The sequence below is a fragment of the Vombatus ursinus genome, unplaced genomic scaffold, assembly GCF_900497805.2.
Source record: "Vombatus ursinus unplaced genomic scaffold, bare-nosed wombat genome assembly UNPS02001287.1, whole genome shotgun sequence".
NCBI lineage: Eukaryota > Metazoa > Chordata > Mammalia > Diprotodontia > Vombatidae > Vombatus > Vombatus ursinus.
The window spans coordinates 19,245,233-19,271,105 of NW_020941065.1; the positions used below are offsets into that span (position 1 = coordinate 19,245,233).

Below are 25,873 nucleotides of genomic sequence, written 5' to 3' on the forward strand. Positions count from 1 at the left end.
CTGTCTCCTCTACTAGGTTATGAGCTCTCAATCATCTTATGTCCATTATCATTGCACGTCGTAGGCATTTAATGAATACTTGTTGAATAAATGCATAAACTTAGCAACTTATTACAACCCCAAGTCTGCGGATATCATTCCCTACCATTAATTCAATTCATAACCATTGATTACTTGTCTATTTGTGTCCTGTGCTAGTTGCTGGGCATTCAGAGATTACAAATGGCACAGCCTCTGTCCTCACAGAGCTTGTATTCTATTGGGAGGAGATGGTTAACCAGATAAAGACGATACCAGGTAGTCTACGGAGAGGCAAAAAAGAGATCCAGTCCAAGGTGTCCCCCAGGTCGATTCTCAAGGAAAGAATGACCTCAGCCTATAGAAGTGAGACTGGGCTGCTGTCCAAGGGCAGCCTGCCCTGATGAGCCCGAAGAGGCTGGAGAAGCTGGGTGTACAGTTTGGCCGGGTTGGGTTAGGGAGGGTCATAAATGCAAGGCTGAAAATAATTCATTGTCTGTGAAAAGATAGTCCAGGACTCTCTCTATCTGGGGCTGACCTCTACTGCTTCCCCATGCCACCCATAGAGAGAGAAAGATGCCCAGCAAACCAGGAACCCTTCAGGCTAGCAGAGAAAGTCAAAGCAACAAGAACATGTGGGCGATTGTCACCTGACTCATTTGAAATAAATCATTTCCTTCTGCCTTTCCTAGCCCAAGAGGGTTTGACTAGTTCCCCCCTTACCTCAGTGGGGGAAAAAACCAAGGCATTTGGCATGAGTTTGACAGAAATGCACAGATTCCAACCAAAGTCCTGGCTTTGAGTTTGTATTGTAGGATATGAATTTTTCAAAAATTAGATTATTTACTGGTTTGTAAATCCTACCCCCCCCCAGATTAATTCAAATCCATGAGAAGTATAAACTGTTGAAGCTGGGAGAGGCCTTAGAACCCAGAATGTCAGAGTTGGGAAGGGGACCTTAGAACCTAGAATCAGTCAATCACTGAGCAAGTAGTCATTAAGTATTTACTGTGTGCCAGACACTGCAAAATGTTAGAAAAACAGGGAAAAAGTAAAACTAGTCTCCGCCCTCCCAGAGCTTACTGAGGGGACAACATGTATGAATCGGGAAGAGGAGGAGGAGGAGGTGCTTGATCTGAGTCTTAAAGGAAGCCAGGGATTCTAAGAGTTGGCCATTGAGTGGGAGAGCATTACAGGCAGAGAGAAGAGACAGAGAAGGATGCCTGGGAGAGGCAACCCCTAGATTGTCCAATCTAGTGTCCTTACTTTACAGAGAAGAAAGCTGAGTCTGAAGGAAGGGGAGGGCTTTGCCCAGAATTAACCAATGGGCCTGAAACCCAAGGCTCTTGGCCCCCTGACCAGGATACCTTGGTCTATCCTAGGCTGTGATGTTTTCTTCTATATGCCTTGTTTTGTTGTTCTTGTCTTTTTAAAATTTTTGTGAGTTTTATTTACAAACTTTCCCATTCCCCAGCCCCAGCTCTAATTCAGTAAACTTTAATTCTGTTAGTATGTCCCCCTCCCCCACCAGCACTATGTGTTTATTTCATATAAATCTTGTGTTTGCCTATCTGTAAATATGTTATATCCCCCTACAGAATGTAGCTGATGCTGAGTAGCTCCCTTAGGCAGTTCTCTGGTGGGGTTCTTCTCCCAGGTAGGAGGGCTTGGGGCTCCTCTCCGGTTTTACTTTTCTTGGTATCCCCGGGGTTTAATCCACGCTGAGTCATCAATCCTGTAGGCTACACTGAAACCCCACATTTAGTTGGAGGTTTAATGTCCCACAGAGAGGCAAGAGGCCAGGTTTCTAGTCCTATTCCTCCCACTTCTTTACTGTGTAACTTTGAGTTCATCCGTTTAATTCTCTGAGCCTTATCTTTAAAATAGGGAAAATGACCACTGTACTAGCTTCCCTTCCAGCAATCTTGTGAGGGAAATCTTTGTAAACTGTCCAGTGCCATTTAAAGGTGACCTAGTGTTAAATAACTATTACATATTAACATAATGAAGTTGGTAACACCAGCATTCTGCTGATGCTACCGTGTGGGCAGAATCAGGGAAGGACTTATGCAAAGCTGAGCTTTGAAGGAAACGAGATAAATAGAGCCTTCCATCCATGGGGAACAGCCTGTGCAGAGGCAGAGAAATAGAGATGATGAAATGTTGTATGTGAGGAACAGCCCGCGGGCCAGCTTAGCTGGAACTCAGAGACTGCGCCTGGGTGACGAAGGATGATGCTCCCCTGGACTGAAATAGTGAAGTTCAGAGAAGCATGGGTTTGGGGGACTAGATAAGATCTGGTTTTGACGTGTTGAATTTGAGATGCCTATGGGATGTATGGTTCAATAATTCCAATAGGCCACAGGTAACTTTGAAGACAGCAGTTTCATTTGAGTGACGGGGACAGAAGCCAGATTTCAAGGGGTCGAGAATTAATGGGAAGTGAGAAAATGGAGGCAGTGACTTAGTGCAAACAACTTTCTTCCAGGAGTGGGAATGTGAAAGGGAAGAGAGTGATCAGAGGATAATGTGGGTAGGTTAAGAACAGGGGTAGAGTCAAAATAAGGTTTTTTAAAACTGAAGCAGATCTCGGCATGTCTGTAGGCATCAGGGAAGGAGACAGGGTTAAAAATTAGGAAGAGAGAGGGTACAGTGAAGAAGATTCCTTTGAAGACTGGATTAAACGGGGAGTGATGCTGAGGTGATTTCTGGTGGGAAATTGGAGCAGAGAGAGCTCACAATGGGTGACCGAGGTCCTGTCGGTGTGTATTGGGCCACTTCCTCCCCATAGAGTGAAGGCCCATATGGTAGCAGAAGTATCTTGACAGCAGAAAAGAGAAGGATTAGAAGAGCCACCATGCAATAGAATCAGTGAAGAAGGAGTAAAACTGGCGGTCAGGCGTGTGACTTCCTCAGGAAGCATCCAGCAGTGTGTCTGTATCCTTGGAGAGAATCCATGAGCTCGTAGAGTCACTGCAGGGTTAAACGTTGAGCCACTTGAGAGGGAGGGAGCCAAGCAGAAGTGCTGGTCACGACCAGCTCCTCTTCATTTCCTTGGTTTATAGACCCTTACCAACCAGGCTCCTTTCTGCTCTCCTTCCCCCACCCCCTCACGTCCTCTGCGATCCAGTGTCACCGGCCTCCTGGCTGATACACCCCCGCCCCCGACTCTGAGCATTTTTCTCTGGCCGTGCCCCAGGCCTAGAATGCTCTCCCTCCTCACGCCCAACTCCTGGCTTCCCTGGCTTCAAGTCCCAACCAAAGTCCCACCTTCTTCAAGAAGCCTTTCTTGGTTCCCCTCAATACCAGTGCTTTTCCCCCGTGGTTATTTCTAATTTATCCTGTATACATCTTGTGTGTTCACAGATGTTTGTGTTGTCTCCTCTATTAGACGGTGTGCTCCTTGAAGGCAGGGACTGTCCCCATAGCTTAGCACAGGAACTGGCAAATTGTAACAGCTTAACACATGGTTGTTGACTTAATTTAACAATTTAACACCGTTAGTAATTCACAAAGTGAGTAGTAGAGGACCATCTAAGAGACAAAAAGTTTTAAAAACTTGTCAAAAACCCTATAGCATGTGAATTTCTGAGAGGACATTTGAAGCCTTGGTTCTGAGTTCTTTGTCTCTGCTAAGCCTTAAAGCCCCTTGAGCAAAGAGGAGTTCCTGCATTGACCAGGCAGAGCTCTGTAAGAGGATAGTGACTGCCCTCTGGGTGAGTCAGACTGCCTGTCTGGGGTGGTGTGTTCAGGAAGGCCTTTTAACAAGTCAGAGCATGTTCAAAGGAGGATGGCCTAGATGGGAAGGGGACTTTGAACCTCATCGTAGGAGAAGGGGTTGAGGAGCCTAGGGGGTGTTTATCTTGGAAAAGAAAAGATCACAGGGGAAAGGGATGATGGCCTTCAACCCTCCTTGACCCATGATGGGGGAAAGGGCAAAGAGGCTACTTTTGCCGCAGAATAAGAAAGATTTCTTTAACAGTGGGAGATGCCCAAGAATAGACTAGACTTCCCAGGGAGATAATAAGCTCACTGTCCCTATTAGCAGGGATGCTGTGGAGGGCATTTATCCCTCAGGCCAAAGGTTGGACTAAGATGACCTTTGAGGTCCTTTCCAGTTGCAAAGTTCTATGATTGTGAGTTCCTTTGTTGGAGGTGATTGTAGCTCAGAGAAGAAGGCCTCTGTTCTGGGTCTCTGGATCTCCTTTAGTGCTTAGCGTGGTTGCTGGCACGTGCTGGTAGTAACTGCTCACTAGCTGGTTAACTCTCGGGAGAGAGTCATTGTCCCGAGAATAAAAGCAGAGTCCTGGTTGTACTTTTGCACCAAGCCCAGTCTGGACAAGTTCACTCAGTGCTGGTAAAGCCAGAATGAGGGCAGGGTTCCATTTGTGGGCCAATGTCACAGTCTCCACTTGCAGACCCCCCACATAGTCGCCTGTTTCACAGACAGATAGGGACTTCCAGGTCGATGAGGCAGCCTGGATAGCTCCAGCAGACCCCAGCTGAAGCTCAGTTTAAGAGCAAATCTCAACTCCTACCTTGAGAAATTAGGAAAACCAACTTCCTAGAATCACAGGACATTAGATGTCATACTCCACCCCCAAGGATCAGAAGATCAGGAATTATAGGATAATAGGATTTAGAACTAGAAGGGACAACCCCCTTCTCCCCTTTGTGACTTCCCCCCAGTGCCTCCATTTGGAGGAGGGGACCAGGCTGACCAACCTTCATTCCCCCATTGGCCTTGCCTCTCACCCTCTGGGCTCGGACACCATGTCTCTGTGGAGGGCACCTTCTTACAGACCCCTCTTTCAGTCCCCTTCTGTGTGTTGTCTTCCTCCATTAGAATATAAGGCTTTGAGGGCAGGGACTGGTCTTCCTTTGTGCTTGTTTTAGTATCTCCTCTATAGTATCTCCTATATCTTAGCATAATGCTCATCACATTGTAAATAGTTAATAAATGGAAACTAAACGGTGCCATAGTGCACAGGTCACCAGACCTGGAGTCAGCACGACCAGAGTTCAAATCCAGCCTCCATCTCTTCATCTATTAAAAATGGGGATAACAGCACCTACCTCTCAGAGTTGTAAAGAAAATGAGATGACATTCATAAAGCGCTTTGCAAACTATAAAGGTCTGTATAGGTGGTAGCCATTATTATTATTAACTGTTTGCTGCCTGCCTGCATAAAACTGACAAATATGTAATCATGAATACTAATTGATAAATAGAATGCCTGAACTATTGCAGTAGACTCTGCTGGTGGGTCTCCCTGCCTCCCTCTACTCAACTATCAAAGTGATCTTTCTAAAGCATAAGCCCAACAACATCACCCCCCAAATCAGTAAATTCCAGTAGCTCCCTATTAAGTCCAGGATCAAATACGCAGACCTCTGGCATTCAAAACCTTTCATAACTGGTCCCCTTTCTGCCTTTGCCGTCCTCCTGTACCTTAGTCAGTCAGTCAGTCAGCAAACATTGATTAAACACTCGTGTGCACCAGAGCTTGGACTAAGCTCTGGGGATACAAAAAAAGGCAGAAGACAGTCCCTGCCTTTCAGGAGCTCACCATCTAATGGATAATGAGAGCTAGCATTTATATAGGGCCTTAGTGCCCAAGCAGGGCAGAGTGAGAGTCAGAATGTTTGCCCAGCTTCCCCAGCACGTCTCCTCCACAACAACCTAGAAAGTGCACTGGACTGAATTCTGATTGGGAAAGCTAAGAAAAAGTCACAGTGAGTAATTTTTTCCAACCCAGGACAGCTTAGGAAAACAGAGAGGTCTGTGATCCCTGGGGCAAGTGCACAGGGCAGAAGGGACAGCAGTGGAGAGCCTTCTGGTGCCCAGGCTGAGACTGAACAGTGGGGCAGGCAGCACCCCAGCATAAAGAGATCTCAGGAGACCAGGGAACCAGTGGTGGGGGCAGGAGGAGGTACCACAGGCAGCTCTGCAGCCATCACCCAGCTCCAGGTCGTAGTTCCAGGGAAGAAGAAGCAGGAGCCCTGCCTTTGTAAAGAGCAAGGGACAAGTCTGGAGCCATAGCTCTGTGGCTCTGAGCCTGTGAGCAGGAGGAGGACTCAGTTCTAACCTCTGGGCCCACACGTAAGGCTGCAGTGGGATAAAGTAGGGCGGGAGACCAAGACCAAGGGGCAGGCAGCAGTTCAGTCACTCTGAACCTCCTCCCCACGAGCTAACAGTGACTGAACGCAGCAACAGTCTACTAAATCTCAAGCACATGTGAGCCACCAAACCAGACTGGGTCAGGAACTTGCAAAGCTCGGAGCAGGAGGGCAGCGAGCAAACCTACCCTGGATTATACCTTTGGCTTTGGAAACACGAAAAACTCACAGGCTCTCAGGACTATGAAAGCAGCACAAAATGTAAGAGGACAGAAGCACAAGCCAGACATCCCTCCCCTCAGAGCTCAGAGGTGAGTTGAGTCTAACACTAACATAGAGTCCAAAGTCATGAAGCAAGCTGGAAAAATGAGCGAAAAGAAAAGAGACCAACTATAAAAAGCTACTGAGTGACAGAGAAACTCAAGACACAAACACAGAAGACAGTGCCTTGAAAACATGTACAAGCAAAGCCTCAAAGAAAAATACATATTAAACACAAACCTGACAAGAATTCCTAGAAGAGTTAAAGAAATGAAAAAGGCAAAAAATTATTTTAAAAAACAAATAAGAGCAGCAGAGAAAAAATGGGAAAAGAAATGAGAAAGTTATGAAGGGAGAATGGACAGCTCAGTAAAAGATGTATGAAACTTTACTGAAGAAACTAACTCCTTAAAAATTAGAATTGGCTAAATGATAAAAGAGGTATAAAAAAAATCTTACCAAAGAAAATAATTTTTAATTACAATTAGCCAAGTAGAAACTACTGTCTCCATGAAACAAGAAATAATAAAGTCAAAAGACTGAAAAAATAGAAGAAAATATTAAATACCTCATAGAAAAAAACAACTGACTTGGGAAATAGATTAACAGGAGATAATTTAAGAATTATTAGACTACCTGAAAGCTATGAACAATAAAAAAAAGAGACTAGATAGCATATTTCAAGAAATTATAAAGTAAAATTACCTCTATATCTTAGAAACAGAGGGCAAAGTAGAAATCAAAATTTAAAGTAAAAAGAAAATCATTGAACAAATAAAACTAGAAACTATTTTTAAAAAATTGAAATAGATAAGCCATTGGCTAATTTGATCTAAAAAGAAAAAAACATAATAACAACATCAGAAGTTAAAAAGTTGAATTTACAACCAATAAAGAGGAAATAAAAAAACAATTATTAGAAACAGTTTTCCCCGACTATATGCCAGTAAAACTGACAATGAAATGTATGAATATTTCTAAAAATATGAATTGCCTAGATTAACAGAACAGGAAATGGAATACTTAAATAACCCTATCTTAGAAAAAAAAATTGAACAAGCCATAAATGAGCTCCCTAAGGAAAAATAAAATCTAGGGCCAGATGGATTCATAAGTGAATTCTACCGAACATAGAAAGAATAATTTGTTCCTATACTTTACAAACTACTTGAAAAAAAATAGGTAAAAAGAGTCTAACCAAATTCCTTCAATGACTGAAATAGAGTCTTGATACCTAAACCAAGGGAGAGTCCAAAAAGGAGGGTCAAAACAGAGAAAGAAAACTGTAGACCAATTTTCCTAATGAATATTGATGCAAAAATTTTAAATAAAATACTCATAAGAACTTACTGCAGCAATAAGTCACAAAAATTACATATTATGACCAAGTTGGATTTATACCAGATATGCAGGGCTGGTTCAATATTAGGAAAATTATAACGATAATTGACCATATCAATAACAAAAACAACAAAAATCATGATTGTTTCAGTAGATGCAGAAAAAGATTTTGACAATATGTAATACCCATTCCCATTTAAAAAAAAAAACACTAAAAAGCACAGAAATAAATGGAACTTTCTTTAAAATGATAAGTAGTATCTATCTAAAACCAAGAGCAAGCATTATTTGTAATTAGAATAAGCCAAAATCCTTCTAGTATGATCAAGGGTGAAGCAAGGATATCCATGATCACTATTATTCTTCAGTATTGTACTAGAAATGCTAGCTATAACAATAAGACAAGAAAAAGACATTGAAGTAGTAATTAGCACAAGCAGTGAGGAAATAGAGCTCTCATTTTGTGTAGATGATATGATGATTTACTCAGAGAACCCTAAAGAGTCAACTAAAAAACTTATCAAAACAATGAACAAACTCAGCAGAGTTATAGGCTATAAAATAAATCCAAATCATCAACCATATATTACCAACAAAGTCCAGCAGGAAGAGATAGAGAAATTCCATTTAAAGTAAATACAGACAATATAAAATACTTGGGAGTCAGCATGCCAGGGCAAACACAGGAACTATATGAACAATTATAAAACACTTTATCGCACATACATAGAACTGAATGATTGATTAATTGCTCATGGGTAGGCCAAGCTAATATTATGGAAATTGCAATACTATCTAAATTAATTTACTTATTCAGAATCATACCAATCCAGCTACCAATGTATTTTGTTGAGCTAGAAAAAATTGTAACAAAATTCATCCAGAGGAACAAAACTTTAAGAATATTAAGGGAATTAATGAAAAAAAAAAAGTCAGAAGGAAGGGGGCCTAACAGTACCAGATCCCAAACTGTACTATAAAACTGTAATCATCAAAACAATTTGGTACTGGGTAAGAAATAGATTGGGTGCAACAGATTAGGTATACAATATGCATAATCAAATGCACACAGTAGCCTAGTATTTGATAAATACAAGAATCTCAATTATTGGGGCAAGAATTCACTATTTGACAAAAACTGTTGGGAAAACTGAAAAGTAATCTGGCAGAAATTAGGCACAGACAAACATCTCAAACCATATAAGTCAATCCTTAATTTTGGGGGAAGAGCATTCTTAGAAAATGGCACAAAAGTAAAAAATGCAAATGTTGACACATTGAATCTATTGGAAATAGAGAGTTAGATTCCCATGACCACTAAAAATTGGAAACTTTTGTTAGAGATTGCTGAAAATACACTTTTCTGCATATGATTCTTTATAACAAAATGTTAATTCTGATAATATGTAACCTAACAAACACAGTTACCATGAAGTAACTCATATCATGCAGCGTACAAAATAAAATAGGTAATATGCAAAACATTTTTTCTCCCTAGTAATTCCCTCGAATTCTGACCTTTCTGTGACAATTTTGATTATAGAGAATTTTTTAAAGTTTACGTACAAACAAAACCAATGTAGCTAAAGTTAGACGAAAAATACAAAATGGGAATAAAGGAGGGAACTTTGCAGCAAGTTTCTCTGATGAAAGTCATTTCTAAAATATACAGGGAACTGACCCAAATTTACAGGAATAAGAGCCATTCCCCAACTGATAGGTGGTCAAAGGATAAACATAGCAGCTTTCAGAGGAAGAAATAAAAATCATCATGAAAAATTGCTCTGAATCACCAATAATTAGAGAAATGCAAATTAAAAAACAACTCTGAGGTACCATCTCACACCTATCAGATTGACCAAGATGACCAAAAAGGAAAATGACAAGTGCTAGAGGGGATGTGGGAAAACAGGTACACTGTTGTTGGAGCTATGAACAAACCCAACCATTCTGGAAAGCAATTTGGAACATGCCAAAAAATTATTAAGCTGTGCATACCCTTTGACTCGGCAATACTGCCACTACACACATAACCCAAAGAAAGAGGAAAAGGACTCATTCGTACAAAAACAGGTACAGCAGCTCTTTTTGTGGTAGCAAAGAATTATAAACTGAGGAGATGCCCATCAGCTGGAGGATGGCTGAACAAGATGTGATATATAAATGTGTTGGAATAATGTTGTACTGTAAGAGTGAGGAAAGGAGATGGTTTCAGAAAACCTGGGAAGATTTATATGAACTGATACGGAGCAAAGTGAACAGAACCAGAAGAACAATTTTTATAATAACAGCAATATTTTAAAAACAAACAACTGTAAAAGACTTAGTAACTGATCAGCATGATGACCAGCTACAGCTCCAAAGGACCCATGGTGCTGCCCACCTCCAGACAAAGAGCTGATGGACTCAGGGTACAGATTGAACCATATTTTTCTTTCTTTTTATTTTCTTTCTTTCTTTTTTGAATATGGCTTAATGCAGAAATTTGTTTTTCATGACTATATATATTTGTGGTGGATTTTGTCTGTCTTGCCTTCACAGGGGGGTGGTAGAGGGTATAGGGAGATGGAAAGAATTTGGAATTTTTTTTAAAAAAAACAAAAGATAAAAATTTTCTGTGCTTTAAAAAAAGGAAAGACCCAGTTCAGATGCTGCTCTGTTGATGAATCCTTGCCCAGATATCCTTCATCTGAAACTCATCTTGCCCTAACCTTCTCTGGCACTCTCCCTCTTCCATTCAAATTCTCTAATTCTAAGACGGTACTCACTCTGCCTCTAGTTTGAGTTATTTGTGCCCAGCTCATCTCCCCTATTGAGAGGTTATAAGCTCCCTGCTGGCACGGTCTGTATCTCCTTCCACTATGTATCCCCCACAGCCTCCTAACCCCCTTGTAAGTGCCAAGTAAATGTTTCCAGAATGGTGAAGAAATGAATGAATGAAGGGAAGCTTCCTGTTTCAGACAGTTATGAGCTGCTCACATTGCTCTTTGAAACGCTGACACAAATTGGGAATTGCTTCAGCTTGCTTCTTGACCTTCTCTAGAGATTTTTGAGTTTCTTATTTTGCTTTTTACAAATGTAATTTCTGACATTTGTACAACAGTCGGGTTTTTCAAAGTACTCTTGTGTGCATTTAATACTTGCGGGGCCCATGATTCCAGCAAGGTAAAACCCTCTCCACTCCTGTACACCCCAGCCATTCAGTGCTTTGATCAGTGGCCTCTGTGAGCTGCTCTGACCAAAAACAAACCATTCTCTGGTGACCAGCTTTTCAGTCATGAGCCCATCTGAATTTAACTAGGATTAGTGTGAGACAACAGCATCATTCCTCCTCAGGCCTGTGCTGGAGGCCTCTCCAGCACTGCAGGCCTGCCAGGACTTGAGGGGAAACTCAGCGAAGGATCACCTGTGCACCGTATCTGAGTGCAGACGTTTTACGCACAGAAGGGTCATGATAACATAGAATTCCTAGACCCCAGCCCCCATGCAGAAAATTACCACTTCCCGAAGGTTGGCATACAGCTGTCAGGGATAGGGGCAGGTAAGGGGCCCACAGTCATAGGGGTTGTCCAGAGATGACTCTGGGACATGCGGCCCACAGCTCCCAGGCAACCTCTCAGATAGCCAGCATGCTTCTGGAGGCAGTATACTCAGTAGCCCTTTGTCTCCAGCTACATCAATAACCACATATCCTTTTGAGAAATTGGTTTCAGCGAAAAATAATCCGTATGCCCTGCCTCAAGGTCCCACAGAAATCACCAGGAAAACAAAGGCCAAGATGACAAGGCCCAGGGCTCCTTAGGGGAGACCAGGCTGGGGCTGCCATTCAGTTGGTTGTCAGGTTCAGGGGTCCTAGCAGAGGCTCGAGCCTAGCTCAGGTCTTAACTTTGCTGCAACACTATAATAATCTTTGTGAAAAGTTTATATTTTTAGTCCTTGCTTCATAGCTAGTAAAAATGTTTTTGAAAAAAAAAAGGAAAGACGCTCTCTGTGGCCTCAAACAAGTGATTTCACCCTCCTGGGTCTCCTTCCTCCAAAATGAGAGCTGGACTTCATAAGAGCTTTCTGGTCCTAGGTCCAGAGAGAAGGATGGGTGAATGACTTTTGGTGTGAGTGGACTGAGAGAAGCTAGGGAGGTGTACCCCAGGCAGCACTTTCTAGCATGCCGAGCAGTTCTCTAGATGCCGTGGAGTGCCGGGTGGCACTCTGGAGGTAGGAGCATCTGGGAAGAAGTGGATGATCCTGCCAGAGAGAGACAAGATCCTCATTTCCTACAGGAGGTAGCATCCCAGACTTTCCTGCCAGCATGCCCTGGGGCTGAGGAAGGGGTGATGGAAGAGCTCCTTACCAAGCTCATAGTGTCCCCTTCTGCCAGCATTAATTTAACACCTGCCTTGTGCAGAGCCTTGTGCCTGGTGCGAGGAAAACAGAGGTGGATTCTTGTCCTCAGAGCTCTATTCCCTGTCTCCATGGGAACAAACAAGCATTTGTCAAGTGCCTACTGAATGGAGATAAGGCACTGTGATGTGGATGTATGTGGCAGACCCTTGCCTCGAGGAACTATGATCAAATGGCCCAGACAAACATGTGGACAAATGACTGTGATGTAAGTAAGAAGAGGCAAGCACAAAGGAGGGGACCAGGGATCTGCTGGAGACGTTTGAGGAGGGAGAAGAGACCTGGAAGAGCCAGCCCCTGGGCCCAGCCAGTCTTTCCAGCCTTCCTGGACAGGCCTCCCCCACATCGCGGCCCATCTCCAGGCTCCTTTCCTGTGCACTGGCTCTCCCGGGAAGGCATTTCTCCCTAGGTTTAAGATACAGACCAAACATCATCTCCCTGAAGCCTTTCCTGATTTCCCTCAACTCTAGGCCCTGTCTCCTACTCTACCATGTGTTGATGCACTTTCTGTTTATGACAGACATACATTTGCATGTACTTGCTTACCTCCCAGAGCAGAGCATAGTACGCTCATTTTGAGGAGCATCGTGTCGGGCAACCAGCAGGCAATTAATCCATGCTTGCCGATTGACCCATCAGTGACAGTGGGGGAGGAGTGCTAGTCCAATGTGAGTGGGACATAGAGCCCTGTCCAGGAGAGTAGAATGAGTGGTGGAGGGTCTCTGTGTCAGGGTTGCAGATCTCAGCTTTATGCAAGAAGTGCAGGGGTTGCACAGGTTTTCTCTAAGAAGGGTGATGTAATCATAGCATTAAATTAGAAAAAGTACAGAGAGGGTGTCACCATTTGCCAGCCCTTTGAAGTTTACAGAAGACTTTTATGTGCATGATCTCATTTGGCCCTCACAATAGCCCTGAGAGGTAGGTGCCAATAGTGTATCCGTTTTACAGATGAGAAAACTGGGTGAAAAGTGGCTAAATGGTTAAGTCTCCTAAGATTTAGAGCTAGAAAGTACCCGAGGGTCATCTAACCCAACTCTCTTGTTTTTATACCTAAGGAAACCGAAGATGTTAAATAGTGAGCTGATCCCCAACCCCATCAGTGCTGCACGTGCCCTGGGGGCCAGAGTGCAGGCAAGAGTGAGGAGGCTATGTGCCCCAGCGCCAGGCCTGGCTAACATGGGGCGATTCTTCTCTTAGGCTTGTCGGGACTTCTTGGAACTAGCAGAAATACACAGTCGGAAATGGCAAAGAGCCCTACAGTATGAGCAGGAGCAAAGGGTCCGCCTGGAGGAGACCATCGAGCAGTTAGCCAAACAGCATAACAGCTTGGAACGAGCCTGCCGCGGGGGCCAAGCCAACCCCGCATCTGACAGCCTCCCCCAGGGTGAGTGGATCCCTGCCGGGGCTGGAGGCAGGGGAGGGTCCTGGGGAGGGCCGGGCCAGCCCGGGACTTTGGAGTACATCCCCATTGCTGTCATCATCATGTCCTTACAGAAGACTTGTGTGGGGCCAGGGCCAAAAGCACAGCAGTGAGGTGGTTCAAGACCTGCTTCTGGTCCTCCCTGCAGGGCCTTAACACAGTCAAATGACAGGGTTGAGCTAACTAACCTCTGATCTCTTGTGAGCCTTGTGATCCTAGAGGAGAAGCCTTAGGAGGAAACAAGATGCCCAAGAAGGATCGGGCTTGCCCTTTTTAGCCTCACAGGGCAGACTGCAGTTCAGCAAACATTTATCAGGCACTGTTTTTGACACCGAAGGTACAGAGACAAAATCAGAATAGTCCCTGCCCACAGCAAGCTTCCACTCTTCTAGGGTGTGGAGGATACAGCAGAATAATTTCAAGAAGGAGAGAGCTAACAAGGGGCGTCAGGAATGGTTCCTGAATGGTGGATGAGGGGGAGGGAAAGCATTGCTAGTGCACAAAGAATGACTTTTTAACATTGAGCTGCCCGCCCCCAAGGGAATTCTCATACAGACCAAATCATAGGTCTTTAACATACTTATCTCTAGCTTCCCAGAATCATCTGCCAGTTACAAGGTAGATGACTTCAGTGATCCTCTGAGATCTGATTTACCTCCTGTCATCAGGATAGCTAATTCATTTCATTTTTCACCCATACTTTGTGCATTTGAGTATAGACTTTATCTGAGGCCAAGTGTTTTATTGCTGAACTTTTCTTGGATTTTGTCTCCTGTAAATTAATAAGCATTCCCTATGATGTAAATCCTTTCAGTGGGATCTAACTTAGCAATTGCTTCCCCAATCACTTTTCAGTTTCAAGCCTTTTTGGTTAGATTTGCAATCTCCTTACAGATCTGTTTTTGCCAGTCTTTGTTGGGTAGACTCGATGCCTACCACAAGACCATCATTTCTGAACTTTAGGCTGTGGCCTCAAAAGCCAAATCCCAGGTGTAGACAGTCTTCTTAACTACATGTTTACATTCCAGCTTTGCTTTCTTTTCAAAAGACCTTCCCTTCAGTTGGCAGCAGTGATGGAAACTCTGCTTGTGCTCTGAGCTCTTCCCTTTCCTGCCCAAGCTTTATCATCAGTCCCCAGCAATGCCTTCTGAACAAGGGAAGTAATATTACCACTGTCTTCCCCCCCTAAGCATTTCAAGACCAATTCTGGGAGCAGTCTATTAGGAAGGACCTTGACAAGTTACAGTATGTCCCAAGGAAGATGGCCAGACTTGTGAGAGGACTGGCAGTCACGTAAGAGAATTGAACAATCTGAGGAAGTAGGGACATTGCTGAGAGGAGAAGCTAAGGGATGGTCTAATATCCCATAGATTGGACCTATTTACAGGAACGACTTCCTCAGCATGGCTCCAAAAGGCAAAACTAAGTTATAAAAATGGAGGTTATAAAGACGTAGATTTTTTCAGACATGACTTAAAATGACTGAACATCAACCAAAAAATGTGTCTTTGTTCTTTAAATGTCCTTCTTTTAAACAACAGTTTGTGGGGTTTTGTTTTCCTAACCAGTGTCAGTCACACTCTGTTTCATTTTGTTGGAATGTTTAATCCATTCACATTTAAAGTTATGGTTAAAGTTAGGTTTATGTTTTCTTTCATTTGTCCCTAATAATGGCTTTCCAAATTAGGATTTTTCTTTCCCTTCTTCATTTGTTGTGCATGGCCATACTGTACTTGGAATCAGGAACACCTCAGATCTAATCCCCTCTTAAACGTTTGCTAGCTGGGCAAGTCAGCTGATCTCTGTTTGCCTGAGTTTCAGAGTTTTTTAAAACTCATTAGATCCTTTGTCTTTTTGCTTTCATCTGGTTATTTAATTTTTCCCTTTTTTCTCCTTGTTAATCAAGTAAAATCTCTCTTTCTCTGCTCGTCTTCAGCTTGTTTTGTTCATTAGTTTTTTTTTATTTCATTGTCGGTACCTTTTTCTTTTTTTAAGTCTTTATTTTCTTTTTCAGTTATGATTTCTCTTCTTCCCATCCCCATACCCTATCTATTGAGAATACAAAGGAAACAAAACCATTTACAAATATAGTCAAGCAAAACAAATGTATTATCCATGATCCCTCCTCCCCCCAAAAAAGAACAGTGAATATGCTTCATCTCCCCTCTGAGTCCGTCCCTTCTCTGAGGGTGGGCAGCTGCTTCATCACGAGTCCTCTGGTCATTTGTCTTTATCGGAGTCACCAAGTCTTTCGGCTGTCTGCCTTTATCACATTACTGTCATCGTATGTGCTGTTCGTCTGGTTCTGTTCACGTCCCTTCTATCAGTTCAAACAGATGTCCCCAGATTTTTCTGAAACCATCTCTTTAATAATTTGTTATAGCACAATAGTATTCCATCACATTTATATACTGTAATTTGTTTAGCCATTCTTCAGTTGATGGACATCGTCGATTCTTTGCCCCTACAAAAAAGAACGGCTATAAATATTTTTGTACATTTGGGTCCTTTTCTTCCTTCTTTGATCCCTTTGTAGTATAGACCTAGTGGTGGCATCTGTGAATCAAAGAGTATGCACAGTTTAGTAGTTTTTTGGGCATAGGTCCACGTTGCGTTCCAAAATGGTTGGGCTTATTCATAGCTCCACCAATAGTGCATTAATCTACCTGTTTTCTCACAGGCCCTCTAGCATTTATCATTTTCTTTTTTTTTTTTCATTGTCAACTCCACTGATCCTATGGGTGTGAAGTGGTACCTCACTGTTGTTTTAATTTGCATTTTTGTAATTATCAGAGCATTTTGTTTTTCCTTTTTGGTGAGACATTCAGGGTTAAGTGTCTTGCCCAGCGTCACACAGCTAGTGTCATGTGTCTAAGGTCACATTTGAACTCAGGTCCTCCTGACTCCAAGGCAGGAGCTCCGTGTACTGTGCCACCTCGCTGTCCTAGAGCATATTTTCATATGACTATTGATACTTTGGATGTTTCCTCTGAAAACTGCCTATTCATATCCTTTGACCATTTAGCAGTTGGGAAATGGCTCTCATTCTTATAAATTTGAATCAATTCCCTCTATATTTTCAAAATGAGGACTTTATCAGAGAAACATGCTGCAAAGATTTTTTTTCCTCCAGTTTCTTGCTTCTTTTCATTTTAGCTGCATTGGTTTTGTTTTTTCCAAAAACTTTTCTAATTTTTATATAATCAGAATTATCCATTTTACTTCCTCTGAACCTCTCTTTCTCTCATTTCACCATGAACTCTACCCTTATCCATAGATCTGACAGATAACATCTTCCATGCTCTCCTAATTTGTTTATGGTGTCTCCGTTTATGTCTGAATCATATCTCTATTTGGAGCTTATCTTGGCATACAGTGTGAGATGCTGAACTATACCTGGTTTTTGCCAGATTACTTTCTACTTTTCCCAACAATTTTTGTTGAATCAAGTAAGTTCTTGCCCCAATACCTGGAATCTTTGAATTAATCAAATTCTAGGCAACTGTTCTCATTTGTTTCTGTTTATCTTGTACCTAATCTGTTCTACTAATTTAATTTTCTGTGTCTTACCCAGTACTACATTGTTTTGGCAATTATGACTTTGTAGTACAGTTCTGGTACTGCTAGGCCTCACGTTTTTCCATTAATTCCCTTGATACTCTTGACCTTTTGTTTCTCCAAGTGAATCTTGTTATTTTTTCAAGGTCTATAAAGTAATCCTTTGTTGGTTTGATTGATATGGCACCAAATAAGTAAACTAACTTAGGTAGTGTTGTAATTTTTATTATATTGTTTCAGCCAATCCATGAGCGATTAATATTCCTCCTTTGTGCCTTTTTCCTAAAAAGAATTTCTTTCCCTCATTCTCTTCATTCCTTATATTCTCTGTCTATTTTATTCTTTGATTCATAGCTCTTACACTTATTTAACCCTTCTTTATTTTCATGTTTCTCATAGAATAAAAGCTTCTACAGTATGTATTTTGGGTTCCTTCTTCTAAACAGTTTCTGTGTTACTGCTTTGTAAATCTTAACCCTCGGCCCCCTTTTTTCTGTTGAGCATCACTCTTAGTTATACATATAAAAGTATTCACAAAATAATTATGTATACAAAGAGCACATACAAATCAGTGCTAAGTAATTAAACACAAGGTATTGGGGAGGGGCATGCCAACATTTAGGGGGGTCAGGAAAAGCTTCATAGAGGAGGTCGTCCTTTAATTTTGTCTTGAAGGGAGAGGAATTCTGTTAGATGGAAATGAGGAGTGAGTGTATTCCAGGCAAAGGGGATAGCCATGACCAGTGAAAGGCACCAAGGGTGAGGAACAGAGACAAAGCCAATTTGCCCGAATTGCAGAAAATAAAAGGGGAAGCATTATAAAAATGAGGCCGGAAAGATATTTTGGGGTCTGGTAATAAAGGCCTTTAAAGTGCTCCATGGCAGCAGGGAGCTCCTAGAGCTTATTAAGTTGGGGGGCAGGGTGGCATGCTGGTTTCTGTGGGGAGATACTTGGCTCAAAGAGACTGATTAGGAGATCCTTGAACTCAGCTAGGTAAGAAGTGTTAAGGGCCTAAAAAAGGAGAGAGAGGGTCTCAGAACAAGGGAGGCTGTGAAGTTTGAAGCAGCAAGATTTGGCAATAGATTAGACTTGGAAGGGGTGCCGGGGATGGGACAGGGAGGGTGTCAGGGAGAGTGAACAGTTGAAGATAATGCTGAGGTTGCACACCTGGGAGACTGGAAGAATAGTGATGTCTTTGGCAAAATAGGGAAGTTTGGAAGAGATCTGTGAATCATGTGCATAAAAATAATGGGAACCAATGAAGTCACAGAGAGAAGAAGGTCCAGAACAGAGCCTTGAGGAGCCCTCACACAGCTAGGGACTATGCTAAGGATAATGATGCACCAGCCAAGGAGCCTGAGAAGGAGCGAGTCAGACAGGTAAGAGGAGAACCAGGAGAGAGCAGGGTCACGAAAAGCCAAGGAGGGAAGAGTCAAGAGGACAAAGGATGGTTAGCAATGTCAGGTGCAGCAGAGAGGATGAGGATTAAGAAATTTGGCCATTAAGAAGAAGTCACTTGTCACTCTGGAGAGAGCAGTGTCAGAGGAGTTTGGAAACCAAACCACAGAGGGTCAAGAAGAAAATGTGAAGAAAGGAAGTGGGGGAAATGAGTATGAACAGCTTTTTCTAGGAGTTTAGAAGGAGAAAAGGAAGAGAGAGAGAAGACAGCTGGAGGGGATGATATGGTCTAGGGAGAGTTTTGTAAGGATAGGGAGACTTGGGTATGTTTGAAGGCAGTAGGGATGTCGCCACTAGGTAGGGAGGGGTTAAAGATTCAGGAGAGGGGATGGTTGAGGATGCATTCTGCTGGGGAAGACAGTACTGCATGAGATCAGGGGCACATGTAGAAGGGCTGAACTTGGCAAGGACGTGGGCTACCTCATTTTCAGAGTTGGGGGGAAAGGAGGCGAGAGGGAGGGATCATGGTCAGGGAATTTTGCTACAAAGAGAAATGGAGAAGAGAGAGGTCATAGGGAGATTCTCAGCTGAGAGAGAGGGAGGAGGGGGAGTTGTGTAAGATCTGAGGAGTCAAATCATCAAGCATTTCATTAGAACCTGCTATCCTGTGTGCCAAGTCCTGTGCTCATTGTTGGGGATACAAAGAAAGGAAAAAGACAGTCCCTGCCCTCAAGGAGCTCACAATCTAATTAGGAAGAAAACATGCCAACAGCTATGTACAAAGGGCAGCAAGGTGGCAATAGTAGAGCACTGGGCTTGGTGTGAAGAAGACTTATGTTCATGTGTTCAAATATGGCTTCAGACACTTACTAGTTGTGTGACGCTGGGCAAGTCATTTCACCCTGTTTACCTCAGTTTCCTTAGCTGCAAAATGAGCCAGAGAAGGACGTGGCAAACCATTCTAGTATCTTTCCCAAGAAAACCCCAAATGAGGTCACAGAGAGTCAGACACAGCTAAAAACGACTGAACAACCACAACCAATATACAAGCTAGACAGACAGACAAGATGGACAGACAGACGAGATAAATTAGAGATGATCTCATAGGGAAGGCACTAAGAGAAAAGTCAGTCCGCAGACATTTTTCAAGTACTTAACTATGTGACGGGTACTAGGGAGACCAAGAAAGGCAAAACAACTGTCCCTGTTCTCAGGGGGCTCACAGGCTCCTGGGGGAGACAACACGCAAATAACAAGGTACACACAAGACACAGACAGAATAGATGGAAAGGCCTCCTGCAGGTCAGATTGGAGGAGTCTTCAAGAAAGCCAGGAAAACTGAAAGGGCATCGGTGAGGAGGAAGAACAGGAAGAGGGGAAATTCTGGACAGTTGTGCTTGAGCAATGACCAGGAGGCCTCTGTATGTGGTTCATCAAGTATGGGGAAGGGAGCGCAGTATAAGGAGGCTGGAGAGATCGCAAAGGCTTTGTGTTTGATCCTGGAGGTCATAGGGAACCAGGAAGAGAATGAGAGTCACTGGGGACAGGTCCACTTTAAAATCACTTTGGCAGCCAAGGGGAGGCTTCGTGGAAGTGCAGAGGTTGTTGTAATAGTCTCGGGAAGAGACGGTGAAGACCTGAATCAGGAGAGTGACTGGAAGCGTTTGTATAGGAGAGATATTGTGAAGGAAGAAGTGACAAGGTTTGACAATGGAAGGGATATGTGGGAGTATGAGGGAGGAGTACAAGCGGTGGGCCTGGGCAGGCAGGAAGATGGCAGCATCTTTGGCAGCCCCGGGGAACTTTGGAAGGAAAGGTAATGTTCAGCTTTGGAGTTGAGTTAGAGATGCCTATGGGAAATGGTACAGACAGATAGAGATCCAAGGGGAGAAGAAACACGTCTTGTTTCTCCAGATCTACTCAAGTTGCTAAAAAAAAATTGTCTACATGATCCTTAAGAGAGATTTTTGGAGAAATTGTCATCCATTAGGTACTAGTCACTGTCCCTGAGGTGGACAGTGGAAGTGAGGCTCAGACTGAGAATTGTGGGTCACTGTCCTTGGCTCCATCAAAGAAGACTGACTTCACAAGCTGGGGTGGAGGTTAGAAAAAGAGGCCTCTAGGGATAGAAATGAAAGAGACTGAACATTCCGAGGAAAAGACAGTGATCTTTCAGATAACTTGCCTAGCAAAAGCCCCACAAACAACTTAGACAGGGAATAATCAGAAGCTCAGTGAGGCTTTCTCTCTTGGGTCACCTCATTGCCTCTGGTGTTCTAGGCCCTGTCCAGGTTGGCTCTTAGAGGAGTAAGGCGCAGCTGGTGAGAAGCGGGCTTCTGGGACTCTAGGGGCCTCCAGGGCCCGCACAGGGAGAGTTATTAGAGAAAGGCCTAGTCACCAGGAATCTACCAGAATTTGAGCTAAAATCAGCCCTTTTAGTGTCCGTAAATCTTCGTCTCCTCGTTAGAGCTAGGAGGGACCTCCAACACCCAGACAGACCCATGGCCGTGAAGGAGCTGGGATTTAAACTCAGACCTAGCACTCCTGGTCTTCAGCAGAGTGGCCTAGGACAGGAACACAGATGTTTTGGAGGCCAGAGGTAGCCTACAATCAGGTGGGAGCAGGTAGCATGGGCACTGACAGGGCAAGCCAAGGGGGGCCAGGGAGGACAGAACCAGGATGCTAAGCCCAGCTACTGAAAGCCACGAGGACCATCTTAGACATGTTGCTGGCCAGGGCCACACCAGGAAGCCTGGGCTTGGAGAAAGGCTTCTGATTGGTGAGAACCAAGGACCAGCCCTGGTGTCTGCATTCCATCCTGTGAGCTTCCTGCTGGCTCCAACGCTTTCCTAACGGTCCTCCAGCCCTGGGTTCCCCAGTGGAGAACGTGGGAAAATGAGCTTTAAAAAAAAAGAAAGAAGCAGGAAATATTGAACTGAATCTCAGACTGTCAGAGGGATCAGGAGCTGTTCCAACCCCCTCCGTTCATAGATGAAAAAACTGAGACAGACCCCAAGAGGAGAGGAGTCTTCCCCCTTTCGATAGTCAGCGGAGTCTACTAACTGTCTAAAAATGGCAGGGCAGTTTGGGGCCAGAGGCACCACCAAGAAATAGCACTGGCCTCCCACCCAGCGAAGGCCCCTCAGCTGCACAGTGCACCTTACTGCATAAGGTGGTGGTGAGGGAAGGGTTGTAGGAACCTTGAGGAACCATGGGAAGGATTGTTGTAGGTTGGGTTGGGTTTGTGTTCATCGTCATTATTATTATGGGAATGGAGGGGGCTCCATGGGAACAGCCCCCCAGGTTATCCCAGTGTGTTAGGAGGAAGCCTCTTGGGGCATTGGATCAGCTGGGTGTCCATTTAGCAGGAAGCTGTATGATTACATATTGAATCTGTAGACTGACTGACTGGTGACCATGGGGATAACCTGAAGTATTTTCCTAGGGGTCAAAGGGTACATCAGTGATGAAGATGAGGATACAGAGTATTTTGACGCCATGGAAGATTCGTCTTTCATCACAGTAATCACAGATCCTAAAGACAGCAGGTATGTCTTTGTGCTCCTTGTCCCCGCCCACCAAGTGGTGGCCCTTCACCAGTAGCCCGGCCAGATTGCACAAGTCTGCCCAGGAAACTTTTATCAGGTGCCTCAGAGGCACAAAAATTCTGGGTTCTAGGAAAGATACTAAATATGGACAAAACATGACCCTGCCCCTTGTGGGGCAGCTGGGTACGGGGGCTGGCCGTACTATTGACTAACTCTCTGTACAGTACCTTACACAAGTTAACTTCTCAGCATCATGTTTCTTCATGTTTAAAAAGGGATTGAGGTCGGGGAAGGGGGTGTCACTAAACTGTAAACACTCTGGTGGTCCAGGAGCTCCTTCTAGCTTGGCTGTTCCAGACTCTTGGTTCTAAGATTGTGGTCTAGAGCAGGGACAGAATTAAAATTGAGAGGACCCAAGAACACTGGAGAAGGCCAGGAGATGGAAGTCCTCCCACCAACTCACTGCTCCGTGTCCACTCATTGAGATTGTTCCCATTCTTCAGTGTCCAGATCCATGAAGCCTTCCACGAGCCCTCACAAGAAGTCCCCTTTCCTCTGAATCTCATGGCTCCTCGTCCTTTGGTTCAGAATTCAAAGACCTGAATTCCCTCATCTATGGAAAGGGGCAGTAATTCTCCAGCTGCCTAGCTCCAGGGCGGTTGTGAGGCATCTGTTAGATCCTTACAGAGAGTGGGAGTCCCCATCTTATCTCCCCTGGCCTAGCTCATGGTGCCCAGTATTCATTCATTCGTTGCTTTGTCTCATAAACAGGATTAAGTGCCTCATCTATACATAGCCCAGTGATGAGGCTAGACACCATCCCTGCCCCCAGGGGGTTCACAAGCTGGAGCCCAAGAAAGGGATCCCCAAAACATGGTGATGTGGGTTTGAATTCAGGAGGGTTACTTGGGCAGATCCCTCCCCTCGCTGGGCTTGCATGCTCTCTCTTGTACCCTAGAGAGGTACCCTAGATGTCTGAAGTCTCCTCCAGCTGGAGAAGCTGTGATCTAATGCCCACCCATGTCTGCCCCCCTCAGGTCTAGGCCTCCCCTGGGCAAAGTTTCTGTGGCCAGAGTTGCTTCACCCATAGAGACGAAGGGGCTTGTGTATTCAGTGTTTAAAATAGCCGCTGTCAACCCCTGGGATTTTGTACGGAGCTAAGAGTAAGGGTGATTATAACATGATGATGCTGATGGTTGTTACCCAGCTGGTCTGCGTCTGGGGCAGGGTTAGAATTGGAGTCTTCCCGACTCCGGGAGCAGGGCTCTCTCTCCATCCCGCCTGGCTGTCTCTCCAGTGGAGCAGTAACTTCTTAAAGACAGGCTCTGGGCCCTTTTCAGCCTTGCCTCCCAGCCCTGTCAACTGTTATCAACCCTTCCTACTGTTTGCTGGGATGGATCATAGGACCTGGAAAGGTTTGTCCTGGTGGACTTGAGAAGTAGATGAGCTGATTTCTAAGACCTGGAGGACTGTCACGGGAAAGGGAGATTGAAGAAATTCTTCCTGGACAGACAGGTCGAATTTCAGGAAGACATTTCTTTCACCAATTTCCCTGCTCAATTGGAGATAGGCCAGAGCAGGCTGCCCTCCCTGAGGCCCCTCCATCCTCCCCAGATGTGCTTCACCTCAGCTCTAGCACATCACCCTGAGACGGGGGGGGGGGGTCTCTACCGTGGCCACACTTGCCGCTCTTCAGTGGTACCTTCAAATCGCGTGCATGATCAACATGGAGCATGAGTCGACAGCGGGGTCACATGACCCACCCCATGCCGGGTGTGCCTTTGGCGCTCACCTTTCTGGACCCTTAAAGGCTGACCAAAGGCTTTCCTTATTCTCAGTAAAGAAGAGACTGTAAGCATTGTTATCCCCATCTGCAAATGGGGAAACTGATCCTCAGAGGAAGTGACTTGCCCCCAGTCCCAAAGCCAGTGGCGTCCAAACCCAAGTCTCCTGTCTCCCAAACCTCTGGGGTTTTCACTAACCATGTTCTAATTAATTAATTTCAGCATCTTATCCTCCTTCAGTCTTGGAATACATTTTAATTTTAGTCCCATGCAGTTTGAAGGAGGGGAGAGAGAAGGTCCCTTAATCACTGTTTGTGTTTCGCTCACAGTCAGTTAAGAGTTGTGACTGGGGACTTGTACCCAGGGCAGTAGAATCTTGTCTTTCCCAGACCCATCACCATCACCAAAAGTCTGGGGGCAAAATGACAGGAGTGCTTAGAATCCAAAAGGCCTGTGTTTGAGTCCCAGCTCTTCCATTTGCTGGGTGACCCTGGGCAGGTGAGCTTACCTCTGTGGGCCTCAGTTTCCCCATTTTACAGATGAGGATAATGACATCTATACAGAGTGAGGTAAGGCCCAGACCAGTTAATGGTCAATACAGTTACAGGCTTTAGAGCTGGAAAGCAAATTCCAATTCAGCAAGGGTTATCTTATTTAGTGGGTATTACTTTTTTTTGTTTTTACATCTCCTTCCTTCCTCCTTCCCAACGTGTCTCCCTCGTGACCAGCAACAGAAAGGAAAAGGAAAAAGCGTTTCAGCAAAACTAACATGGTCAAGCAAGACTAGCATCACATGTAGAATTACGCATCTGTAGCCCCCGCTTCCATCTCCTCTTGGAAGGCAAGCTTTAGAAAGCATTTATTATGCTCCTACAGCGTGGGAACGCAGAAATAAAAATGACTTCGGTCCTATCCTCCAAGAGCTTGTATTCCCAAAGGGCGAGGGTGGGAGTGGGATATGACACGTAAGGAGATCCGTGGAATGCCAGGCAGAGAGTGCATTAGGAGCACTTGGCGGGCAGAGAACATTGTCAGCTGGGGGTTCAGGGAAAGCTCTCTGGAGCTGGGGGCGCTGAGCTGGGTCGCGTAGGGAAGGAAGTATTCACAAGACAAAGAGGCTCGGGAAGGACCTTAGGATAAGGTCATATCGTGACGTGGGTGGCACAATGGGTACCCCACCTCAGACCCTCAGCAGTCATTTAGCTTCTGCCTGCCTCGGGCTCCTTATCTGTAAAATGGGGGTGATGATAACAGCACCTCCCTCACAAGGATGGCGTAAGAATCAAATGAGGTAACACTGTTGGCTTTGGCAACCTTAAAGCACCCTATCAATACTAACGATTGTTATGTCCTCACTACTCTTAGTCCAGTTTCACTGTATCAGGGAGTATGTGACCAGGAGTGATGAGGAATGAGAGTGGAAAGATCCGTTTGGAGCCAGCCCATCCATGGGGCCTTGAGGGCGATGCCAGCCTAGTGCTCTGGGGGCCCTAAGGAGGGAGTAGGAGAGGGGTCAAAGACGGGAGAGGGCACAGGCGCCAGAAGATGAATGATGACAGCCCGGACAAGGGCCAGAAAGGAAGGGGCAACTGCGAGGAGAAAGACTCGACGAGAGCTGGTAAAGCGACTGGAGGTGGCGGTGAAGGGCGAAGGAAGGATTCACTGCAGTTCTGAGAACGTGGTGCCTCACCAAGAGAAATCCGAGAGTTTGGAACGGGGGGGAAGAGAAGCACACCAAGGCACCACGTTTGGTCCAGCCCAAACCCCAAAGGCTCCGTCACCCATCCAGGAGAGAGCAGAGTCAGAGAGGGCTGCGTGCATGCTGGGCCAGGGAAGGCTCGCCAGCGTGCATCCCCATGTGCAAATGGAGATGATTGTGCCTATACAGTTATTACTGCCCTCCACAGGATCTACAACAAACAGCTGTGTCCATCACTCCTTCAGAGGCCCCGAGTTGTGGGAGTGTGGGCTCTCCCTGACCGAGACAGAGCAGAGCGCCTCTGTCCTTTCATACAGGCCGTATTCA

At 44.7% G+C, this 25,873-nt stretch overlaps 1 protein-coding gene across 2 annotated transcripts in view; it reads left to right on the forward strand.

The window, feature by feature from the left end:
• Window positions 1–25,873, forward strand: part of OSBP2 (oxysterol binding protein 2) — a 278,206-nt gene that overhangs the window by 223,530 nt on the left and 28,803 nt on the right. For both annotated transcript variants that reach the window (XM_027865466.1, XM_027865472.1), the window contains exons 5-6: window positions 13,336–13,522; window positions 21,961–22,063. In XM_027865466.1, coding sequence (XP_027721267.1) covers window positions 13,336–13,522; window positions 21,961–22,063 — 290 coding nt within the window. The remainder of the gene's footprint in view (window positions 1–13,335; window positions 13,523–21,960; window positions 22,064–25,873) is intronic.